Source organism: Tarenaya hassleriana, unplaced genomic scaffold, assembly GCF_000463585.1.
Source record: "Tarenaya hassleriana unplaced genomic scaffold, ASM46358v1 Cleome1, whole genome shotgun sequence".
Lineage (NCBI taxonomy): Eukaryota > Viridiplantae > Streptophyta > Magnoliopsida > Brassicales > Cleomaceae > Tarenaya > Tarenaya hassleriana.
The window spans coordinates 5826497-5851026 of NW_010960187.1; the positions used below are offsets into that span (position 1 = coordinate 5826497).

General features: G+C 34.4%; 4 protein-coding genes across 8 annotated transcripts; 2 read left to right on the forward strand and 2 right to left on the reverse strand.

Moving 5' to 3' along the window:
- Positions 1–2768: 2768 nt before the first annotated feature.
- LOC104813933 (pentatricopeptide repeat-containing protein At4g22760) lies at positions 2769–9810 on the forward strand. Of its 4 annotated transcripts, XM_010541769.1 has the most exons (5): positions 2769–3143; positions 3243–3311; positions 3726–3927; positions 4360–4572; positions 7951–9810. In XM_010541769.1, the coding sequence occupies exons 1-5, from the start codon at positions 2868–2870 to the stop codon at positions 9699–9701; spliced, it is 2511 nt and encodes an 836-aa protein (XP_010540071.1). In that variant the 5' UTR covers positions 2769–2867; the 3' UTR covers positions 9702–9810. The 4 variants fall into 4 exon arrangements, with proteins under 4 accessions (XP_010540071.1, XP_010540052.1, XP_010540043.1 ...); XM_010541750.2 differs by lacking the exons at positions 2769–3143; positions 3243–3311; positions 3726–3927; positions 4360–4572 and adding exons at positions 7387–7686; positions 7783–7883; XM_010541741.2 differs by lacking the exons at positions 2769–3143; positions 3243–3311; positions 3726–3927; positions 4360–4572 and adding an exon at positions 7387–7883.
- Positions 5602–7116, forward strand: LOC104813950 (protein cornichon homolog 5). The gene is made up of 4 exons (XM_010541781.2): positions 5602–5988; positions 6167–6348; positions 6715–6837; positions 6914–7116. Exons 1-4 carry the CDS (start codon positions 5917–5919, stop codon positions 6942–6944), a joined length of 408 nt encoding a protein of 135 aa, XP_010540083.1. The 5' UTR covers positions 5602–5916; the 3' UTR covers positions 6945–7116.
- A 77-nt stretch (positions 9811–9887) lies between the features above and the next one.
- Positions 9888–12231, reverse strand: LOC104813959 (AT-hook motif nuclear-localized protein 1-like). Its single transcript, XM_010541793.2, has 5 exons — positions 11504–12231; positions 11046–11113; positions 10821–10952; positions 10567–10728; positions 9888–10331 (listed from the first exon to the last, which is right to left on the reverse strand). Exons 1-5 carry the CDS (start codon positions 11916–11918, stop codon positions 10101–10103), a joined length of 1008 nt encoding a protein of 335 aa, XP_010540095.1. The 5' UTR covers positions 11919–12231; the 3' UTR covers positions 9888–10100.
- A 4000-nt stretch (positions 12232–16231) lies between these two features.
- On the reverse strand, positions 16232–19253 carry LOC104813966 (ACT domain-containing protein ACR7). Of its 2 annotated transcripts, XM_010541815.1 has the most exons (9): positions 18937–19252; positions 18620–18804; positions 18425–18470; positions 18180–18294; positions 17994–18061; positions 17697–17889; positions 17225–17598; positions 17028–17132; positions 16232–16925 (listed from the first exon to the last, which is right to left on the reverse strand). In XM_010541815.1, exons 4-9 carry the CDS (start codon positions 18235–18237, stop codon positions 16548–16550), a joined length of 1176 nt encoding a protein of 391 aa, XP_010540117.1. In that variant the 5' UTR covers positions 18238–18294; positions 18425–18470; positions 18620–18804; positions 18937–19252; the 3' UTR covers positions 16232–16547. The 2 variants fall into 2 exon arrangements, with proteins under 2 accessions (XP_010540117.1, XP_010540109.1); XM_010541807.1 differs by lacking the exon at positions 18620–18804 and having other exon boundaries at positions 18937–19253.
- Positions 19254–24530: the final 5277 nt, after the last annotated feature.

The following is a 24530-nucleotide window of genomic DNA, read 5'->3' on the forward strand; positions in this document are numbered from 1 at the left end:
ATATAATGAAATGAAATCTAACCTAAATTTAATATAAAAACACATTCTCACAAATTCAACCCCATCAGTTATAAAAATAATAATAATGATAAAACATAACGCTCCGGTCTTTAATGTCATATGATATGACGGATGCATCAAATCACATAACATAGTTTCCTTATATCTCTTTGATTAAATTGAATTTTCAATTTCATTTTAATGATCCATCCATCGCTGTTACAAAAACTTACAACTTATGTTACACAATAAGCGAATTCAGAATATGGTGGGTTGAATTCAGATATTATGAAAAAAGAAAAAGAAAAAAAAAAAGTGGGATTTGCTAAACGCCTAAACCAAGTCAAAAGTGGGAGTTGAATCATCATAAATGCATACATATACATATACATATATATATATATGTATGTATATGCTATTATTTTGAAATGACAGAAATCGATATTGGTAGATTGGTGATTTGATGCTTTCAAATAATTGTTGCGTGACTATTTCCCCTACTTCTTTGTCCCAATAATAAAAATTGAAACCACATGAAAAAAAAAAGATAAATTTAAATATTATATTGAACAAACCAATTAATCAATTATTCCTGTTCAAATAACTTAAAGATTTTGGAAATTTTTATCATGAAAATAAAAAATGTACTTGATGGTTATATATCATATTTGGTAATATATACAAGTAGAGGTTGTTGTAACTTTTTTTTATATATATAATTTACTCGTCCGATATGTGATTGTGGTTGTGATATGTAACTTGGAAAAGAAAAGGAAAGGAAGAAGCACGCGAAATGAGAGAGCATCGATGGTCATGGCCCTCCCTGTAATTTGTCTGTTTTTCTTTTTTTATTTATTTATTTATTTAATTCGTTATTTTTCTTACATATGTATAAACTATATATCATAATTAATATCCTAAATTTAATTATCTGTTAGTTTATTGATTCATAATATCGATTGAGTTGCAGCCGTTTATTAGAGAGAGAGAGAAATAATACATTGGTTTTAATGAACCGATGCATTCACACATAACCCCTAAAATTAGAAGGCCTCAAATTTTATTCATTTTAATATAAAAATATTTATATGTAATTAAATTATATAATAAATAAATATAAATCTTAAAAAAATATAAAATATATATCATTCAATTGTTAATCTAATAAAGTTCTAAATTATTTACTTTTCATTTGATTTACTTTAAATTTTATTGATAAGAAAAATAAATAATTTAAAATTATATAGTGATCTAATCTTAAATAAATTATAAATACAACAACATTCAATAATAACATACTATATTAAAAGGAACTATATATTATTCACATATATTAATATTTAATATAATTTGAATTTTTAAATTTAATTTTAAATTTTTTATCATATAAAATTTAAATTTTTAATAATTAAATTTAATATTTTGTACACGGCCGTCAAAATCCTATCATTTATGTATGAATGTTATTGTTGCCACGTAATATATGATAGTTTTATTTATCAACGGTTGGTTAAGATGTCAAAATGAAAAAGAAATCTTTATGCATAATTTAAGGAGTGTTTTGAGCATCAAAATGAGATCCCTCCGTCTGTCGTAGTCGGTACCGTTTTGTTGTCGTCAGTCGTCACCCCCTCCTAGATTTTTTTTTAATGTCCGTGGGTCCCGCCTGGTCATCTATAAAAGTTGGATCCCATACATATATGAGATCCATGTGTTGCTTGCATCATGCATGGCATGGCCATGGGCGTAATAAATGGGCCGTAATGGGCCGTAAGGTCACTCCCAATTCAGGCATATTATTTTATCTTTATTTTTCCTTTACGAGGCTTTATTTGGGCCCGGCCCACACATTGACGGGCGAGGCGAGCACATATCTTTTTTTTTTGCGATTTGTTCCACATACGATAATAAAACTTAAAAAAAAAAAGCTATTCCAAAAAGGTTTAAGGAATATATATAACAAATGAAATAAAAGACAATAACTTGTTTATTCCATTTGTTCGTACGTACTTGAAGTTTTTAAAATTTTGAAAAACAACAATCCTATATTATATGAATGAGCTGCCTACTAGAAATTTTATTGTGGAAATTGAAAAGTTTACCGTACAGCGCATATATATAACGTATGTTACATATAATAATCTGTGAGACATTGGCCCATAACGTTATTTTATCCAGAACCTAAATTTAAATATATAAAAAATGCAACTGTTAGTAATACACGGATCATGGATGGATACCCTTGCCAATTAAAAAAAAAGTAATACATGCAGTGAAAGGAGGGCAAAAAGGTAAATATACGAACCCGTTCAAAAGTCAGCGACGTACCTTGGGAGCCCGTCGTTGTAATTCATGGGGCGCGTTCAATGGATGTGACGACAGAATTAAATTTGCATGTCCCTTCAGCCCACGAAACCCTATTTTCCAATAAAAATTTTATTTCCTTTTCCCCAATCAATTCCTTACAATAAAATAAATATTTGTTTGTAAATAAATACTAATCTCGTCATTAAAATTTAACATTTCAGGGTTTTGTCCTAATTAAATAAACCTCTTTTTATTAAAAATAAAATACTATAATATATTTATAAATATAAAAACAATATCTTATTTAATTAATATAAATATTAAACATATAAAAATAAAATAAAATTTGATTTTATGATAATCTTTTGAAATATTTAACATCGACTGATATTAAATGATAAAAGTATATGTATATGTGTGTATATATATGGGAAAGCGGAAAGCAATGGAGAATCCAAAACTTCTCTTCTATCCCAAGCAAACCAACAAAATCAACTACTTTACTTCCCCCACCTTTACTCTTCTCTATTCCCCACAAATCTCTCTCTCGAATTTCCTGAATGTCGGAATCGATTCGCCGGAGAAGACTGCCGGCGCCTGTTGGAAGCGGAGGCCGGAGCCCCAGGTCCCGTCGCCCGGTGAAGCAGCGATTTTCAGTCAAGAATCGAGCGAAGCCTGTCAGGATACTCGAGCGAAGCTTGTCGGAGCCGAATTTCCGCCGCCGCAGCGGAGACGGTGATCTTTATGATGATCGGCGGCGGGTTCGGCGGCCTATGAGTGATTATCCGGCGGAGGAATCCGATGGGATCGCGTATTTCCCTCAGATTCGTTCGGAGGTTTTCGCTTCTTCTTGGCGGCGGTTTCGGCGGCCTATGAGTGATTATCCGGCGGAGGAATCCGATGGGATCGCGTATTTCCCTCAGATTCGTTCGGAGGTTTTCGCTTCTTCTCCGTCGTTGTCTGGTTTCTCGTCGCCGTCTTCTCCTTCTTCGATGAACCATGAGGTACTTAATTTTTTCCACTCCCATAACTCTCCTTTTTTAAACCATTTTTTTAAGAAAATCCCTATTTCCCTTAATTTAGGAAATAGTTTAATATCCAAATTATACTTTGATTTTAATTATAAATGAAGAAGACGCGATTCCTAAAATGTTGAAGATACAGAGTAAGTCCTTAATTGTAGCATCGATGTTTCTCGCATTGGATCCAAAGTGGGTAGCCCTTGCGTTTCCGAGATGCTTGTCCTCCTTTGAAATCTAGCTTTTGGAGAAATCTACGAATTCAACGTTCGTCGGATTTGTTATAGTGATGCTGCATGAACCCATGATTTGATCTCTTTCATTCGTAGATTCCACTGACTCGAAGTTCAACTCTGATTGAATTCTGAATCAGGGTTATGTTGTTAATATCTCGATCAGGGTTACAAGAAGGAAGCCAAGGTTGTGATAAAAGTATCTGTGGAAGGGAGCCCAGGACCAGTAAGAACAATGGTTAAACTGGGTTGCAATGTCGAAGAAACGATCAAAATTGTTGTGAGGAAATACTATGAAGAAGGAAGAACTCCGAAACTCGATCAAGATGCCGCCTTTGAGCTTCATCATTCCCATTTCAGCCTCCAATGTGAGTTACACTACTTTGTAGTTCCTCGGTCAATGTAAAGTTTGGTTTTGGGACATGTTTAGACACATTGATCATGGCCAGAACTCGTGGTTTAGAATGCAGGATCGGTATACCGAACTTGGTTCAGGAACCTTTTTGTCAAGTCCTAATCAGTTCCATACTTGATAGCATGAACAGAAACAGAGTAAAAACCGTGAATTTTATCGAACTTGGTTCGTGAAGTTTCTCGCATGTCGATACATAGATTAAGATAAAACGTATAAATCATATCAAACTTTGCTGAAAAAAAGAAGCTTCCTTTTGCCTCCTGAGTCATGTGAATCAAGAAAGATCACAGAGTCCATGCTTCACATGAAGCAAAAGGGTGATTGAAACAGAACTACTTTTTCATGTTCTTGTAACTGTTTCTGCATACGAATTGTTGTTTGCTAGGTCTGGATAAAGCCGAAACCATCGGCGAAACAGGCAGTAGAAGCTTCTACCTCAGGAAGAGGGGTGCAGACAGTGAATATCCAAAGCCTTGCGTGTCTGAGATCGTTGCCGTCGGACCAAACATCCCGTCATCGAATGTGATTCAATCCTTTATCGCTCGGAAATTCGGGAAGATCGTGAGGAGAGCGACCAAGATATGGAATATATTGGTATGCATGCAATGAATAACCAAAACACAATGCTGCGGATATATATGCCCTATCAAGTAACCATAACTTATCTTATTTATACTTAAGCTACGCATAATATTTACTTGCGTTGCTTGAATTTTAACCTTTTATATAAAAATACACAGAAGCATAGGTATATTTGTGGCCGGTGTTCGATGTAAACGGTCCGGTCCAAGTTGTATTGCTGTATTATAAATTGTTAAATAAAAACAAACTGATATAGCATCCGGTTAACCGAGTTCTTACCGGTGCTGAACCAGAAAAGAATTTTACAGAGTTCTGTTTTTCTGTATATAGTTTAATATTTTTCTATTGATTTACTTTTTGAGAATTTTGATCCAATGTATGGCAAAGATTTCTTAGTTTTAATTTTCAGAATTCGATCTAGTACCCGAAACAACATTTTATTTTATCTAATATTATACAGATCCATTAATATCCTTATATATATATATATATATATATATATATATATATATATATATATATACAATACATACATACATACATACATACATACATACATACATACATACATACATACATACATACATACATACATACATACATACATACATACATACATACATACATACATATGAGGATTTTCCGGGAATATGCTTATTGGTTGGTACCTACCATAATATAGAGGCGGTGTGGTCGGCATTAGGGTCAACGCACGAAGAGATGTGAGCCAAGAAAAAACAAAAGAAACAAGGTGACAGAATTAAACCCCAATATATAATATCGTTATTGAGTCATTGACAATAAAAAAAAACACGGCATAAGAATATTAGGATGATTTAAAATTTATTTATAATACATATCTTAGAATGCATTTACAATGTTCGAATTAGTTTTTATATAATATGTGTATATGCGTACGTACAAATATATGCGTTATAAAAATTTTGCAATGTTCTTTGACTAATTGTGCATAACCACGTATTTTATATAATTTTAATATCTACACCGAATATTAGGGGGAAAAAAGTTAATACCAAAATTGCTAAAACACTATGCTTAAAATATGCTTCGTCCACAAAGTTTTCTAACGCTAAAATGGATTAGGAATACAATAAAATACAAATCAAGTTTCCATTTTAAATAGGAATCTGTTATAGCTCGAAAATTCCAACTAGATCCAGTGGGATTATATTTTTTTTGATGCCCAATTTATTATAATATTCTCCATATCTCTATTATCTGCAATATTCAAGGCTTTGACCCAAAACACAGGAACAGAACAGAAACAGATACACGACCGTATCTCGTGTTCGGAGAAGAGTCGATTGCCGGAGAAGGCGGCGGCGGACGACCGTGGAGGATGAGCGATCTATTCGCGTGGCTGATTTCCTTCTTGTTCCTCGTGTCCCTTCTCATCATCGTCGTTTACCAGGTTTTCGTTTTCATCCACAATCCCAATTTTAATTCATTTTCTTGGCTATTTTTTTTCATTTTACTTAAAATTAAGTATGTACCCTTTTGAAATTTGATAATTTTTTCATACGACATTCATCGGTTACAGTATTAAATTTACCGATTTAATACCTTTTTTTTAAATTTTTACTATGCAGCTGGTATGCTTGTCGGATTTAGAGTTCGATTACGTAAATCCTTATGATTCGTCAATCAGAATAAACCGGGTGGTTATACCGGAATTCACGGTTCAAGGAGCTCTGACCATCTTCTATCTCTTAACCGGACATTGGTTCATGGCCATTTTGTCACTCCCATATCTTTGCTACAATATCAAACTGTAAGTTATATATATTACAAATCTTGATAAAAGAAAAAAAGCATACATATTCGCTTAAGCATTTGTTATAAGATATACTAAATCGCTAGATACAAAGAGCATAGAAATCATTCGTATTGAATATAATCATTATCTTACAATAGAGTAGCTTTTGATGTTCAATATTTATCAAATCGAATTGTACCGAAATAAGAACCCGCTCTTGGTTAATGCAAAACCATACATTGTACCGAAAAATACAAGGACAAAAATATGTGAAATTATCGCTACTATAGATCGAATCATCGGTTGGTTAACGTTATATTTATGATAAGCTTGTATGATTTTTGAGATGTGGTATCGACTCTTTTTGTCTCGGGGATCAAGCTATACGAGCAAGGAACACCTAACGGATGTTACGGAGATATACAATTCGCTCAAACGGGAGCAAAAGAGACGGCTTTTCAAACTCGGCCACATCGCTCTCTTCCTCTTCATCACCACATTTTGGTACATATCAAAACCCTAATCTCTTTTTTTTTTTTGGTTATGAAATGAAATCTGAAACCTTATTGATTATGTTTAGGTTGATTCACTCGGCGTTAGAAGATGACTAAGGTCGGAGGAATTGTCCGTACATGGATGGTCTATCGGGTCATCGTTTCACATACGAACTCTTCATTTTCTTGCTCTGTCTTTTTTTTTTTGTATCTCTCTTACGTGTACTCTACATTTCGATTGTCGAAATTGAAATTAATGGAGATTAGATAATTTTATTCAAACGCATAATATGTCTTTTGCACTCTAGCCAGTTCAAACATAACTATATCTCTTTGCGTACACTTGTGAATTGTCCTAAACCGGATTCCTCTCTTTCCGTTTAGGTTCGGTTTTTCTTTTCCCAAGTATAATTATGTGGGATTGGTTTTGCTCATGAACCGGTATAGTCCAAGAATTTTCATCATTTTATTACCGTTTACTGCGTGCAAAAATAAAAGCACAAAAAAAAAAAGATTAAAAGATTAGCAAAAGAGGAGGGGAAGGAACCCTCCGCACGGCTTAGAGGGTTCTCGGTCCGTGCCGTGCGCGTGGATTGCTTTCTGCGCTAAATGAGACATTTGAGCAACGTTCTTCGATGCCGCAGACGGATCAAGCTCGTTTCCACGTCGGTCGGCGACCGCAAATCTCTGTTCTAGATGCATAAACCCCACAAATTCGAAGTGGGTACTCCTATTCTCCTCTAATTTCAATCTAAAGTTTCAGACTTTTTCCTGTCCCAGATTGTGAAAGCAACTCGAGGCTTGAATTTCCCGTGATGTTTTGGCTTAAACCCTAATCCGTATCAGGGTTTTATGCAAGGTATTGTAAAAAGAAGCAATTTATATGTTTGGGATTTTGATTCGTGGAATTAGAGCTGTTTCATGTTTATCCCTTTCCTTCGATACCTGGGAGCAGTAGCGTTCATTGCAGAGAGTCATCGTTCAGAATTCAATGTCGGGAGCAGAATGTTTAGTAGTTCTTCATTATGATCTTCAATGTCTATGGCGTTTTCTCTGGTAAGCTAAGCTGTTTATGGAAGATCATATCAGATTACTACAGATAATGCTGAAACAATCATTTCAGGCAAAAAATTGACAAATGAAATGTCGGGTTCGAGGCTGAAGTTCTTCCTTGACAACTGTGTAGTGCTTGAACAAGCGCAGCAAGTTCATTCACGGCTAGTTGTTACCGGCTATAACCATCTGGAACCCGTCTTGATCCACCGAACTCTTCACTCCACACATGATTACTCTAGAAAGATCTCGAATTATGTCAAGAGAATCCTTTACGGTTTGCGGAATCCGGATTCTTTCTCTTGGGGATGTGTAATCCGGTTCTTGAGCCGGCATGAGCAGTTCAAAGAAGCGTTCCACCTTTACATCGAGATGCTCCAATTCGGTATTTCTCCAAGTTCACATGCCATAACCTCGACATTAAGAGCATGTGCTCGGATGGAGAGCAAGATTGCCGGTACATTGGTTCACGCTCAGGTTCTTAAACTCGGGTTCTGTGGCTGTGTTTACGCACAAACGGGCTTGGTGGATTTGTATTCTAAACTGGGTGACATGGAAATGGCAGAGAAAGCTTTTGTTGATGTTGCAGAGAAGAACGTAGTTTCTTGGAACTCGATTTTGTCTGGGTATCTGAAAAGCGGGGATTTGGAGGAAGCTCGTCGAGTTTTCGACAAGATTCCTCAGAAAGATGTTGTGTCATGGAATTCGATTCTTTCGAGTTATACACAGGCAGGTGACATGGATAGTGCATGTTCTCTGTTTCAGCTAATACCTGAGAAAAGCCCGGCTTCTTGGAATATAATGATCAGTGGATATGTCGAATGCAAGGAAACTGAAGCAGCAAGAACCTTCTTCGATGCAATGCCCGAGAAGAACGGTATTTCTTGGACTACGATGATTTCAGGGTATGCGAAATCGGGTGATGTTCAATCCGCCAAGGAGCTCTTCAGCCAGATCCGCAAGAAAGACAAAGGCATGTACAATTCGATCATAGCTTGCTATGCTCAGAACGGCCAGCCGGAGGAAGCTTTGAAACTATTCTCGGAGATGCTCAAGACTCGATCACAGATTCAGCCAGATGAGATCACGCTCTCGAGTGTTATATCGGCTTGTTCGCAATTGGGTGACACGAGATTTGGCTTGTGGGTCGAGAAGTATATGTTGGAACACGAGATCCAAATGGATGGTCTTACGAGAACAGCTCTGATCGATCTTTACATGAAAGGTGGGAACTTTGCCAAGGCATTCGATCTGTTCAACGGTTTGAACAGAAAGGATACGGTTTCTTACTCAACAATGATCATGGGCTGCGGAATCAACGGCAAAACGAAAGAAGCAATCGGCTTTTTTCAAGAAATGATCGAAAAGAAGATCCGGCCGAATTCTGTAACGTTCACTGGACTTCTGTCAGCTTATAGCCACAGTGGCCTGGTTGAAGATGGCCACAAATGCTTCATCTCCATGAAAGACTACGATCTCGAACCTTCCGTCGATCATTACGGGATAATGGTCGATACGTTGGGACGATCCGGGAAACTAGAGGAAGCATATGAGCTGATCACGAGTATGCCGATGCAGCCAAACGCTGGAGTATGGGGAGCTTTGCTCTTAGCCAGTGCCTTACACAACAGCGTCGAGTTCGGGGAAATCGCGTGTGGGCGCTGCCTCAAACTCGAGAACGATCCATCCGGTTATCTTTCGCTCCTTGCAAACATCTATACATCGGTCGGAAGATGGGACGATGCCCAGAAACTGAGAAAGGCCATGGAAGAGAAGAAATTGTGCAAGACGCTTGCTTGTAGCTGGGTCGAATCCGTGTAATTTCAATGTCGAATCTGTACCCGGTCCCTGTGGAAATTCCCGGTTTAGGTTTGAAACCTGAAATTTTGTAGTTCAAAAAGTTTTGGTTTAGGATCATCAGTGTCGGTTATCCGGTATAAGTAGTCTTATTTTTGGTATCCGAGAACTGATTTGATGAGAACCGGTTAAACCATCGGAAAGAACGAATTCAGGGAACACAGATGATTCATTTCACACTCGAGTGAAAAAATCCGACTAACATAGAAAACCGAAACCGAAACAAAAACCCTAAAACCTAAAAGATCAGCTGGCGAAGAACCCTAATCTGGAAAGAAGAACACAGGAGATCTACAGAGAGATTCGTAGAGGAAGAAGAACAACAGAAGAGGGTAGGTAGCAAAATGGGCATTGTCAAAACGTTCAAGTTAAGGAGACGTTAATGTCAGAGGGTTTGTTTCTTGGATCAGAAGGTATCGGCGGCCACGTATCTGTCTGAATAGTTGAGACGGGGACAGGAACGGTCACCCGAGGGTCGGATGCGCTGGAAATCGGGATAGCTGCAGTCGGAGCCGATACGAAATCGAGCTTCTGCTTCTTCGGTTTCTGATCTTGTTGGTTCGTCCCGGCGGGTAGGAAACTCCCTACTACGACCTGGAAACGATACAAATGGATCAGGACCGAAGCTTAACGTAAATCTCGATGTTAAAGAGAAAACTACGGGACAGCAGATTCGATACTGACGTTCTTATAAGCAAAAGCGCCAAGGGAATACCGAGGCAGATGTATCGAGCGATAAGGCTCGGGATTCGCCTCTTGTTATCCGAAAACCCGAAAAGGAAATAAAGGAAAGCAGGTAAAATGCGGGGGAGAGGGATCGGGGGAAAACCTGAACAGGGCTAGCAGCAACCAATAGACCAGCGACTCCGCCACCTATGACACGACCGTCGGGGCTTACCAACGAGACACTCATTCCTCCGGTTCTGCTTCGAGTCCCGCCGATATTGTTAGGCATGAACGATCCTGACAATGATAGTATCTCGAACCGACCCTTTAAACATCAACATTCCATCAGATATTGATAGACGTAATCGAATGGTCGAAACTAGAAAACGGCAAGAGAATTTACAGAGATTGAATCACCTCGTACGTCAATGTACCGCCCGAGGAATCGGGCTGGCGAAGCGTGACGCTCGAGATAACGCCGTTTGCAGATAGAACGCAAATGGCACGAGGCCCTTGTTGCGAAAACGAGATTATCTTCATCGTTACATCCTAAACCAATTTACCAAACTATGACATCATTCTAAGTTCTAACACAAAAAAAAAAAACAGGATTAGGGTTAGAATCAGATCGATTCAGCTTACCTCGCCGGCGTTCACTGTAATGACATGAGGCGTGAAATTGGCCCCGACAGAGCAAGCGGCCCATTCACCTTCAAAAAACGGTGCAACTTATTATAAAACCTATGGTAAGGGTCGGTTCACAAATTCACATTACTTTTTACGCGTTTTGCTTTGAATTTTTAGAATATACATACACTTATTGATCTTTCGGAAATTAACTTAACTCTCTCCTCTCGAGTTCAAATACGGTATTAAAGGATATAGCGATACATACTGTTCGTACGCTTATGTACAAAATTGTATACGTATCAAAAAGAGAGAGACATAAGAACGAGACCCCACATCTACAAGACTACAAGCATGCATGTAACATTAACTCCCAGGAAAAAAAAAAGATTCCGAAGAATTCAGACAAGATCTGTCCTTTTTTTTTTTTTGTAAATCAAAGGAAAAATTTTAAAAAAATTGCAGAGATTTACCTAAATTCTCGAACTGGTACTTTGACCTGCTGAAGGAGCCGGCGGGTTTCACTTTGCCGCGTTTCTCCGACGCCGAGAAATCGATCACGTGAGACGCCGGCGGAGGCGCCGACGATATCGGCTTAGGAGACAGAGCCACCACCTTCCCGTCGGGTCCGTACTTCCTGGGCCGTCCACGCTTCTTCCTCATCGGTCCGCCGGAGAGACCCTCCGTCGCCGCCGTGGGATTCTGAGGTGGAGCTGCTCCGGTGGTCGGCGGCGCCAAAGGAGCGGCGGAGATGGGAGGTGGGTTCGAGCCCTCCGTCCTCGGAGCTATGTGGAAGTCTGACGGCGCGTCGGATCCCACCACCGTGACTCCGCCTCCACCTCCGGCGGTTGTTCTGACTACTCCGGTAGACTCCATATCTAAAACCATTAAATCTTTTCTCTTTTTTTTCAAAAACCCATGTAGATTTGTTTGAGACGAACTACGACCGAATTCTTTCTACAAGCAAAGCTAAAATCATTCAACACAGAACAGAAAACTTAAGGAAAACAGCTAGACCAGAACTAGAACAAGACGGAAGAAAAAGAAAAAGAAATATATCTAAAAAAAATTAAAATTAAAGTATATAACAAGGCTTGATGGAAAATTATATGTCTGGAAATTATGAAAAAAAAAAAGATTTTGGGAAGAAAAATATTTCTCAGAACAGAACCTGGAAATTATGAGGAAAATGGGAAAATTTTGGTGAAGAAACTGAGGGAAATTAGATTTATTTATGCTGTGTGATTTAGAAAGAAAAAAAATAGAAACAGGATTTTTAAATTTGGAAATGGTGACATTAAAAAGGTTTTTTTTTTTATATATTTGTTTCATCCAATTTCCTTCCTACTTCTTCCCAAGTCTGCATTGTTATTTTAATAATGAAGAAATAAAGCAATATAAAAAGGAAATGTATTTAATAGGAGGTTATAATATCTCTCACCATAAATCTCCATTTTAAAATTTCGGAATATATAGAAATTCGTGTTTTTAGCTGGAATCCGATGGGGGGGGGGGGAAATTAATAAATAAATGACAATAAATAGTAAAATAATATCGTAGAAATAACCGAAAGTGGGTATACTAATTTCTTTTCTGCTCTTTAGTTTTGAATTTTTTTTAAAAGACAATAAAATGTTGTCTGCAATCTGCAGATAATATTATTGGTTTTTTTTTTGCTGCGTTATTATTATTATTACTAAACTCTTTTTTAGTTAAATGTGTGGAGTAAAGGGCAAGTAAAATTAGGGTCCTAAATTTGTTAATAAGTTATATTAAATACAACTTAATTTTGGTAAAGAAATTCCGGGGGGAAAAAGAGAGAAGGGGCCAAAGGCGAGCATGACAATAACATGGGGCCATCCAAGCGTATAAAGATCATAAATGCAATTTCAATATAATTGTAAAAAATAATAAACATTAGTAATAAATATGCCAAAAATGTCTAGACTCCATATGTTTTACAAAAAAAAAAGGCTTCGTATGGACATTATTTCCACTTTGTAATTCTTTATGAAAACTATATTGAACCTAATATTTCCAATGAATAATCATTGTGGTAAATCAATTTACTTTAATATTTCTTTTAGCAAATTTTGTGTATTAACTAAGCATGCATTCGTATAAGGTATAACTATAAACATCAAAATTTTCGTAGACAGAGTATAGACTGTTAATAAAATATAAAATAAATTTGTTTAATGCCCAATATAAAAAATAATACAGAAGAAATTTAATGCGGAGGGGCTAAAAAATGCCTTTTAAAATTACTCAGATGATTCATAAAATTTTGAAAATTTATATTTTAAGTGTCCGATTAAACATTGTGTCCCTGTTTCAGTAGTTAATTTCCATTAAACACTGAAAATAACGTTTTCTATAGTTAAAAAACATTTACCACGGACAAAAAAAAAACGAGATTCATTCAATCCCCCGCCCCCCAATTATTTGATGTTAGAACAATATTTACTTGGTGACTTTAGAGTGAAAATTGTATATTTTGAAGTTAATTAATATGGTATTTGATATCATTTATATTCTCTTGACTATTTTAACTTAAATATATAAAAATACATTATCGAATGCATACTAAAAATAAAATAAAAATATATAAAACCAAATTAAATAGAATATCTAATAAATAATTATATTAACTTTAACCTAAATATGAAAATAATAATAATAATACAAATTTAAATTGCATTTAATTATTTATATATATATATATATATCAATTTTATACATAAATTTTAATTCGAAAAATACTAGAATATGATGGATTAAAAAAATAATTTATTATAATAACCACACCATTTTTGGAAATATGTTTTTTTTTTCCAAAAACATTGAATTGGTCACGGTATTCAAATTAAATACAGCACAAACAAATCAACAAAATACCAAAAAACATTTGAAATAGATTCTTCAAATATATTAAGAATATGAGGTATTTTCTTAGTAATTCATTCCACATTCTGACATGTAATTATTTTTTAAGAAATAATTGGAATGAATAATTCCCAATTCATGTCAATGGCTAATATACTAATATCAAATCTTACAAATTCATGCGACCACTATTTTCATCATCAAATTATTTTAACAATGTAAAAAGGTAATTTTTATAAAAGAAAATGTGCATATTACTAATTGTTTGTATTATCATTCTGAATTAATATCAAATTTTTTTCAGGTTTACTTTCTTTCTATATTTATTATATGCTAAAGGATAGTTAATTCCCAAAATCGATTAATGTATGAAAAAATTAATAAATATCAGAATTTTAAATATTACACGGATTATCAATTTAAATGCGCGAGGCATTATTTTACTTTACTCAATCATGTATCAGCTAAACTCATATTAGTAGTTATTTATACATGTATAAATTTGTACGTTTTTATATTTATGACGAGAATAAATAAATTTCTTCACCAAAGGTTTGAATTACTTTTTAAAGAATTAATAAAATTATTTCAGTTGCAGAAAATGGAAGTAATCATTATCATAAATTATTAAAATATAATTTATTTCGGGACCACAAAGCATTGACCCAGAAATGAAAAATTCTAATTTGCAAAAAAAATTATAAAATAAATCAAATAAATCGTTGTTTAGATAAGAACGAACCATTTGTTAATTGTCTAATTTAATTTTGGGCCGTTAGAATAATTTATAAGTTAAATAAATAAATAAATATTAGTGATGTGCATTTCCTCCACAACTTTATTTTATTGCTATTATTTAAAAAAATAACTGTTTGAGTACTTATTTATAACTAGATTTCACATGACTTTTATATTATTTTAATTTCTCATTTATAATTGTGGTCGGTATTCTGACCTAACTTTTTTTCTTTATACAGCTCATAGAAAAAGATAAATTGGTACTGAAAATGTTATTTTAATAATAATGGACAAACCGTATATTTCATGTAGATATTTATTTGCTATTTACTTCCATTTATTAATACCACTTGATTAAAAATTTTAAAGATACTAGGGGGCCTTGAAGGAAAAAAAAAAGTTACCCTCTTTATATAAATATATTATTTTTCGATAGAAATATCATTTATTTGTTATTAAATAATGGTTACTAAATCATATTTATTTTTATTCATCAAACTAGATGTGATTCATCGGTTAACTTAATTGAAATTGCATATGCGTTTATGTTCAACTTTCATTGGTTATTTTAATTTGGAATACTTATTTATTTATTTATTAAACAAGATTATCATCACAATTTGACAATATTTGTAATACCCATCATGTTAGCCTTTATACGATTATAATATTCTCCGCGTGCCTTCGAAGTAATTGATAAAATTTGTTGTGGCTCCCAATTACAAAAATGATTTTCCCCTGAATTTATTATATATGATATTAATTAAGTTATTATGTTTTTCTATAAAAAATATAAAGTTCTCGTAAAAATTAGCCATCAATCCGTTCAAATTAGGTTATATAATATTTACGTCAACATTTGATCACGAGTATATGTATGTGTACGTATTATGTATATAATTTGATCCGAAAAGAATATGTGCACATAAATTTTAAAATAAATAATTGAAACACTCTACCACTAATGGCTAAGGCCTAACGTGTTACATTATGGGCCTAAGAAAGCCCATAAAAATATGCGTGAACTTTATACTGATTTTTTTTTTAAAGAATTGCCCAGACAAAACGGTATGATGAATAACACTAAATATATATTTAAAAAAAATATATCCAAAAAAAACCCCTTAATTTTAAAAACATCAATTATTCAGAAACATCTTAAAACGAACACAAAATGACCTTTTCACCGCTGTAAAAAAATATAGAAAATTTGACCATCAAGGAACGTATAATCTTTGTACTAAACGTGTTTCTTTTATGATATATTACGGTTTCGAAATAAACTGACCAAGATTATGCAGCTGTGCACCAACTTTATAATATTATATAACGTGTTATGCTAAATTAGGTTATTACTAAAATATATATTAAAAAAAAAGACGTCATCATATCAATGTCATCAAACACAGTAACACACATTGCTATTACACTAAAAGGCTGATTTATTTAATTATTTTTGTAAGAAATACCACATAGAATAACCTATAACAAATCAAACAATAACTTCGTTGCAAGATTCATACTTATTCAACTTAAATGGACCCCACATGTTCTTCGTACACAAAAGTCCAAAGCTATTGAATTCTTCACTGACCAAATTTTTTTATAACGAACATAGGTTACATATGTACACTACAATTTAAAATATAATTAAAAACATATGTACACCAAAGATCTAACCTAACAATAACACCGATCACTAAATATATTTTCTAACACATCACTTCTTTTTTGCTTCTATGTACAATAATAACCTCCAAACAAACAGAAAATACCAATATTGCCACCTAACCTAACCTGATTCGACCGCATCGATATACCAAACACATGATTGAATTGGTCTGACGACATTGACCGGTTATAATTCCTCGTAAACCCTAATCTTAATCTTCACTAGAAATATGATTTGATCAAACCCAAATGGTAGAGATTTCTTAGAACCAAGCTCCCAAGTGACACCAACACTGTCCCTCCGCCGCCCCCGTACCGCTGCGTTTCCGACAGTTCTTCCTCCGACGTCCGCCGGGAAATCTCCGGCCACGGTTCTCTCACGTTCAAGTGGTTAAATCCGATCTTTTCTCTAACCGTTTCGATTATTTTCGGGTCAGCTCGGTTCCCATTCGCGTCGGTGACGTAGAAAACGTTTGTGGCCACACTGTCTTTGGTCGATATCTCGGCTCTCGCAACGTTCAATCCGTTTTCTCTGAAGATCCGAGTTACCTCCGCTAACAACGCTGGTCTATCCGATGTGCATAGTTCCAACCTCACACCCTGCGAAAAGAAACCACAAAACCGGAAAGAAATTAGACTATACCGAAAAGTTTTTAAACTGGTCGGTTTAGTTCTTAACCTGGTTAACATAATATATATCACCTTGGACGTCCTTCTTTCTACTGCAGCTTGTAAGCATTGTATCAAACGTTGCCTCTCCGGTTCTGAATTAACCGGAGCACCATCGGTATGCCTGATGTAGAATTCCTGAAAACCGAAAATCGAACCGACCCAAATCAAACCAAAAAAGAAAACAAAACAGAATGACATCGAATCACTTTGAGTAGAAAAGAACGTACGAAGAAAGCGTCGTCACCAACTGTTCGGACAGAAGCATGGAACACGACGTAGGCCATATCGGTTAACGTGGAAACGACGTCGAAAAGGAGTTTCATCCGATCTTTGCATTGCAATGTCACGACAGAATACCCTCGTCTCAGAAGGTTCTGTACCGACACGACCGGAGATTTCTTGGGATTCGATTTCTTCTCGTAGTCCCGGTCCATGAACATCATCTGGTGCAGCCTTCTCTCCACATGAGTACGTCCGTCCAGCAATACACACGTTCTCGTGGCGCTGCGGTAACCGTCGTCTCCTTTAAGCAAGTTACGCAACTGCCATTCTATCCGTTGGACCCTGTCGGAATCACCTTCGATCGGTGTCCCTGAATTACCTATTATATATATATATATATAAACAAATATGTAAGTATTCAAACTACGATTTCAATGGAAAATTCAAGTGAGATATTTCCCAAATTATTGTCTTTACCGTCTTTCATGTAGATCAATGAGGCGATTCGGCCATTGTGTGTCCAGGCCTTGGCCTCGACAACATCGCAATGCAGGTCGGCCAGGACAGCGAAAACCTCCGAGAGTAAACCGATACGGTCTGTTCCGGTTAACTCCAGGGTGGTTAAACCGGTGTACCCTTCGGTTCTAGCGTAATGAGATGACTCGATCGACTATGACCAAAAAAAAAAAGCGTCGGTTTATTCGTGTTCCAATAACAATATTGTCCGCATAATTAACGTATTGTTTAATACCATTAAGGATGTAATTAAAGTACCTTTTCTATATAACTGATGAGGTTTTCGTCAGTTAATTTGTTCCCCTTCGAATCCGTCACATGAAAAACTGCACATTATTCGATCCCAAGACAAAGAACGAGAGTGATCTTGCAATTTGAATTCGAGTGGTGATAGAATTACTTAACTCTAATCAGTGGTTATGGATGTTAATTACAGGTAATTACCGTCCATGATCCATTTCCCGTCGGCGGAAATGTAAGCTTTTCGGATCCAAAGATTCATATCGGTGAGAAGCTGTACGGACTCTAGCAGTATGCCCTGACTTCTCGCGCTATCGATCTGATATAATCAGCAGAAGAAAAAAATATATAAGTAAATCAACGAGAAACATCGATATTGAAATTTCGATTTAAAAAAAAATGGGAAAAAGGGAGACGAAACATAATAAGGTTGCGTAAAAGCAAGAAACCTTAACGACGGTCGAATTAGGGCAAACTCCATTGTCGATCAAGACCCTGTGGATGACAAAAAAGACATTGACCATTAAATCTGAGTGTCTTGCGACAGCCAAAAAAAATTATACAAGTAATTGAAATTGCCAATTAATTTAGAGGAAAAAAAAAGACTGTTGATTTGAATATTATAGAGATTTAATTCGGCGTACTCAGCCTTTTTCTGATCAATAACAGAGGCTTAGAGCCATGTAAGATGACATGCATATTCACCAAAGAAAAAAAAATTGTAAAATTATTAGATATTAATGAAGAAAGAAATCAAGAATCCGCATGATTTGGATGCCAACAGAGAAAAAGGAAATCGGGAATATCGATTAGAAATCCTTATGAGCATCTGCCAAGATCGAGGAGAAACCCAGAATTTCGCCAATAGAATCACATGAAAAAATAAAGATTGAATCAGAAACATTGTGCATAGAAAAAAAGATTACTGTTATTTTAGAGAGAGAGAGAGAGAGAGTATTACCTGGGCATGTTCATCCTTACAACGAGCTTCTCATATTCATCAGAGCAATCTGGCAATCCCATCTTCGTCTTCTTCTTTCAGATACCTAAGAACCCTAAAACAGAACCTCTCGTCTCTTCCTGTCCGAAACTCACGGACCCTTTCTATTCCTCTTCTTCTTCTTCCTCTTCTCTGTCCTCAGGCCTTCGAGAAACATGAAAAGACGAGCAAACAACTCATCCTCCGATTTCTCTCTCTAAAAACCGGACTTTTCTTGGTCTCTATTTCTATATCTTATCTCTGTCTCCCGACCGGAAATAAAGCTTACCATGTTCTTGACTTCAAAGTCTGCCTTAAATTATAAAATATATAGACTTGCATCGATAGAATTTATTTCGGATAAATATTTGTAATTAACTTTTTATACATTTCTACTTTTTCCATTATTTCGGTAACGTCTTGGGCCCATCTCTTGAAATTAACAGCAGCTAGCTGACCTGTCCGTGCCACTACTCGATCGAGGAAGAGAAAAAAAAATCCAAGGGAAACCGATGCAAATTTATTCCTCTAAATTGTAAGCAGACGTTGATTTTCCTCGCAATTTTTAAATGAAAATCAATGTTTGAATTTTATGGTACTTTTCTAACAAATTTTTTTCTGCTGTACATATTTCTAAAAAAGAGGAATTAACTACCACCTTGAAGAAGAATCTAACTGTCCGTACACCAGAGCAAAAGTCGGTCAGAGATCCTACGTGGCACCAGAACTGGTTGCCACGAGTGTTAATGCTGCTGTAGTTGCTGTGCTGTTGCAAAACAAGGAAAATTAACGCCGTTAGCAGCTTAGTAACGGCCGTTGACGACTCCGTTGGCACGGGAAGTCGGTCCCAACCCAAGTAGATATTTTTGGCATCGATTCTAGATAATAGATATTTCTTCTCTCTGTGTTTTTAGCAACATGACTGTAATGGTTGTCACGTAGAACAAAATGGACAGTGGCGAAAGCACAAGCACAAATGTCATGTCCCCACAATCCATCGTTCAGGAAACCATCGATGAGGATAGGGTTCCAAATAAAGGGAAAAAAAACCAAATTCACATATTGAAAAACTCGATATTAATGTTTATCATTGACAACCATAGTTTTTTCTTTTATATTTTGAATCTAAATCTAGATAAATTCTAATCTCTCAGGATAAAATTAAGATATACACGGATATATTACTACTAGATAATCACGACTTTATTAGATTATCGTAAAATAATATTTTCTTTTTCTTTTTTTAGCATTTGGAATCTGAATCTCATCGTGAATTAATTCCTTCTTTATCTTAGATGATCTTATACTCAACCAACCGTTAGTCTTTTACGTGATACATAGGGGGAAAAACTAGTATGCCAATAATCGGTATGATTTTATACATTTTTTAATTCCGATTTTGCCCGTTTTATTGTGCTATTGTAACACTTTTATTTTTTTGCAATAGATGATGTAGGATACGTTATCAGACAAGATTTAATTAAGTTTAATCGTTATATTTTTTATAATCTGATATATTGTAACATTTTTATTATCGTTAACAATATATAAGTGATTTTCTTAATACTCCTCACGTCGTCGCCGCATATTTGCTCGTGAAAATCTGCAGTCATGAAACGGGAGCCATGTTTGCTGTCGCCTGTCGGCGTGATTATTCGTATTTTCGTTTAGAAAAATTATAGTTTAGACTATAAAATGTTGAATTTAAATTTAAATTTTTTTAGTCAGTGGTGTGAATAATAAATTGATAGCTCCGCGGTCGTCGGATGTAATTGGTCAAGAATGGGACCCACAGGGAAGATCCAGACCGTCGATCACGGTGCTTAGGTTTTGTTTGACTAGTCCAACACAATCAGATACGATTCAATCAAAGACTGAACATGTCATCGACAGTCCGTACAGTATCCATCCCAGAATTAATTCGGTTTGTTAATTTAGAACGCAGCATATGAAAGAACGTCCAATATGCATCTGTTACCGTCATCATGGGCTTCGTGAGGGTTTGAGTTTATTGGGCCCATTTATATGGCCAGGCCCATAGGATATGTCAACCCAACATATGCAATGAATGATCGTTATCTAAATTTAATCCAAACCCAACGTTGGTCCGTCTTTGCAAAAATAATATAGGACGCCCCTTAATATAAATAATATGCAAACGTTTTTTTCAAAAGAAAAATAATAATAATAATATGATTTGCCAAGTTTAGTTTGCATCATCGGGGACCATTGAAAAGTACTTACAAATGTAAAATAAAAAGAGAAGTTATAATTCGATGGAATATTTTTGTATTCACTTTGTTATAAAATATTTTATCACACGAAAAATACAGTGGAGGGTAAGAGATTTCATAACCCTAAAAAGATACTGGAAAAAAAAAGTATTTTCTCTTAAATAACAGATTCAAGTGAAGAATGAAGATGACTCCATATTCATTTCAGGAAATCTATCAGATTTCTACGTTTTCGTTGGTCGTTGGTTCCATTTTTTTTAACTAAATAAAATGTGTGTAAATAGTCACTTTCTGAAATTAATTAATCACTCCTACATCAACTCTGTGTGTGTATATAACGAAATGGAAGTATAAATAATCACTTTATAACAAAAACATACCTCGCGTTATAAAGTCTGCGAGTTTAAAAAAAAAAACTTCAGAGAAGTTTGCAATCTTATCACTCAATCTCAATCTTTGAACATAATCCAATCTATCAAGAGATTTGAAGAATATTTTTGAATATTATCGTAATATTTAGATTTGATATTCTTTTTATATTTTAGATATTTATATTGATAATATAATTTTATTTTTTTACCTATAAATATTATAATGTTTATGTTGTTGAATAATGAGAAATCTAATAATTCTATGCCCTTTTCTCCGTTAATATATATATATATATATATATATATATATGTATATGACTACAAAATTTCAATTTGACCCTCAAAGTGACATGTTGGAAAATTTCTTCTAATTATTTGTAAATACAAAAGGGATTTCGTATCATTTTTTCCCAACCTTAGGTTTACTCGGATAAACTGTAAATTATTTATATCTTTCGTAAATGGGGCTCCAACAGTTTGGATAAGAAGAATCTTATACCGAGGCTAATTAAATTTATAAAAATAAAATCAAGAAACTTTATGGAATTAATTTAAAGTATAATACTATTCAATATAGTCATACGACAAAAATATTAAGGGTAAAGCTGCTTTTATGAAATGGGTCAGTGACTATTTTTTATGTATGTGGGTGATTAACCTGAGATTAACAAGATAATCACAAGAGTACTCAGGGATTAAGCCGTTAATCATGTGAGGTTTGAGTCTTAATTTGTCATTAGCTTAATTTGTCGTCTACCGATTGCTGTCTTAACATGTCTCGAGTTCTTAATTTCTCCTGCGTTTTAGACAATGAGAAATATATTCGGAATCTTATATTATTTTAAAATTTGATTAAACATCTAAAACAATATATATATATATATATATATATATATATATTTAAGTGAATACATTACGTTTATTAAATTTAGAAGGGGGAGGGGACCATATATGTACTGGCTTCGTGAGAAAGCATAACCCACGACAAGATTCGAGGCAATTAGGTGCCTTCCACATGGGACTCAAAACTAAATTAATTAGTTTAATCTACCAACTTAATTATTCTCTGTTTCTTATTTTTCTAAATTAATTATTAATATTATTTTATCCAAGTTGTGCTTATGCATATACCGACATAGGTGATGTAGATATCAATTTCGTCTGAGGGATACTTTTCCTCCAACTTTTTAATATGGACGGATGACGTTGGTCCATTTATTTATTTATTTATTTATTTTGATCTAATTATTAAATTTAATTCACATCAATCTGAAAATCAAATTTTATAGTATTTCAATATCATCATTAAAATAATTGATTTACATATTTCATATCTAATATGTTGCGTAAGATTTCTAATTTTTTTACTCTTTTAATTAACCAAAAACTTTATGATGCTTTCCAAGCTTGCATCCCGTTGTATGTTATCTATAGCCCGTCTTCTCGTTTTTTTCCCTTTTTATTCTAAACAATACTTTTTCAATATTAATTATCTAAATAAATTAAGATTTCTTAAAATTGCGTAACTTATGCGATTAATTATATAATTGCATACAACTATTATAACAACGAATACGTCTCCAAAACGAACTATTCGACAATGATAGTATGGATAAATATAATAATATATACAAATAACATCCGAACATTTATCAAAACAAGCATCACGCCAAATTGTTTCAGCCGTATTCATGTCTCGATCGGTTCGATTAAATTAGCCAATAAATTAATGGATTAATTAATCATGTAAACAATTAATTATCCGTGATTCGGGATTGAAAGCAAGCTGTCCTTCCCCCCCCCCCCCCCTTAACTCAAACGTTGGGTTGAGAGAGTTCATGCCTTGGAATGCCTGAAATCAAGTGATCTCATTTTCCAATATTAACTTCATTGATATTATTTATTTTTTGGGAATATTCATATATATATATATGTGCATATGTTAAGTACCTACAAAAAACGTCACAATTCTGCAAACAAAAGACTGAGAATTAATTTCTATGTAAGATTATATGCAGTACGAAAAGGAGCATATCAAAACGTGTATGTATGTGTGTGTATATATACATATACATACATGATACACCATTTGAAAGGATTAATTATATGTGATATTTTACAAAGGATCTTGTGTCTTGTTTTACGTATCTATGGATTATAGTTATTTTAATTTAACACGCAAACCTATTTGTCTTATCACATGCTCGTAATTAATTACGATTTTAGATCTAAATAGAACATAAGGTTGTTATGTTTGACCTTTGGTATTATCCAGTTAAAAGTCAACATCAACGTAACCTCCTTGGTTGGTGGAACAGGTGTTCTTTAAATTGCCCATAAATATATATATTACTAAAAAATAACCCAGAAAAAAAAAATAAAGGGAAAAGATAATAAGGGGAAGAAGAATTCGAAGGAAGCACAATCATCATCGACGCCCTTTGCTTTTGCTCTAAATACTTTTATTGATGCACTCAATCATTGTAAGTTCGACCCATAATAATTAAATAAATGTCCAATTAGTATTGAATTATGATGTGTTTTTAGATATATTAGTTCTATTTTTTTCTCTCTGATATCTAGTATTGAACATCATTTTAGATATTTGGTTTTTCTGATAATTTTTTCTATATTCATTTTTACGTTGTGTTTTATATCCTATATTAATTTTTTTATTGAACATTTTCTTGTTTATATGATCATGTTTCTATTTTCTAAAAATTTTATGTAAATTAAGTGTCTGGTTTTATTTGTTTTATTGTCAGATCGGTATCATTCAATTTCCACTGTGAATGGCTGACATATAAAAAATAAAATACAAGCATACGTTCATTTAGTTCCAAAGAAGTGTACATGTGCATACATATGCACCCATAAACATGGCACATCTATATGTATACAAGTATATGTATATATGTGAGGATGATAGAATCAACGAGTCAAGGAGAAGGGCACGTGGAGAGGGAAGAGC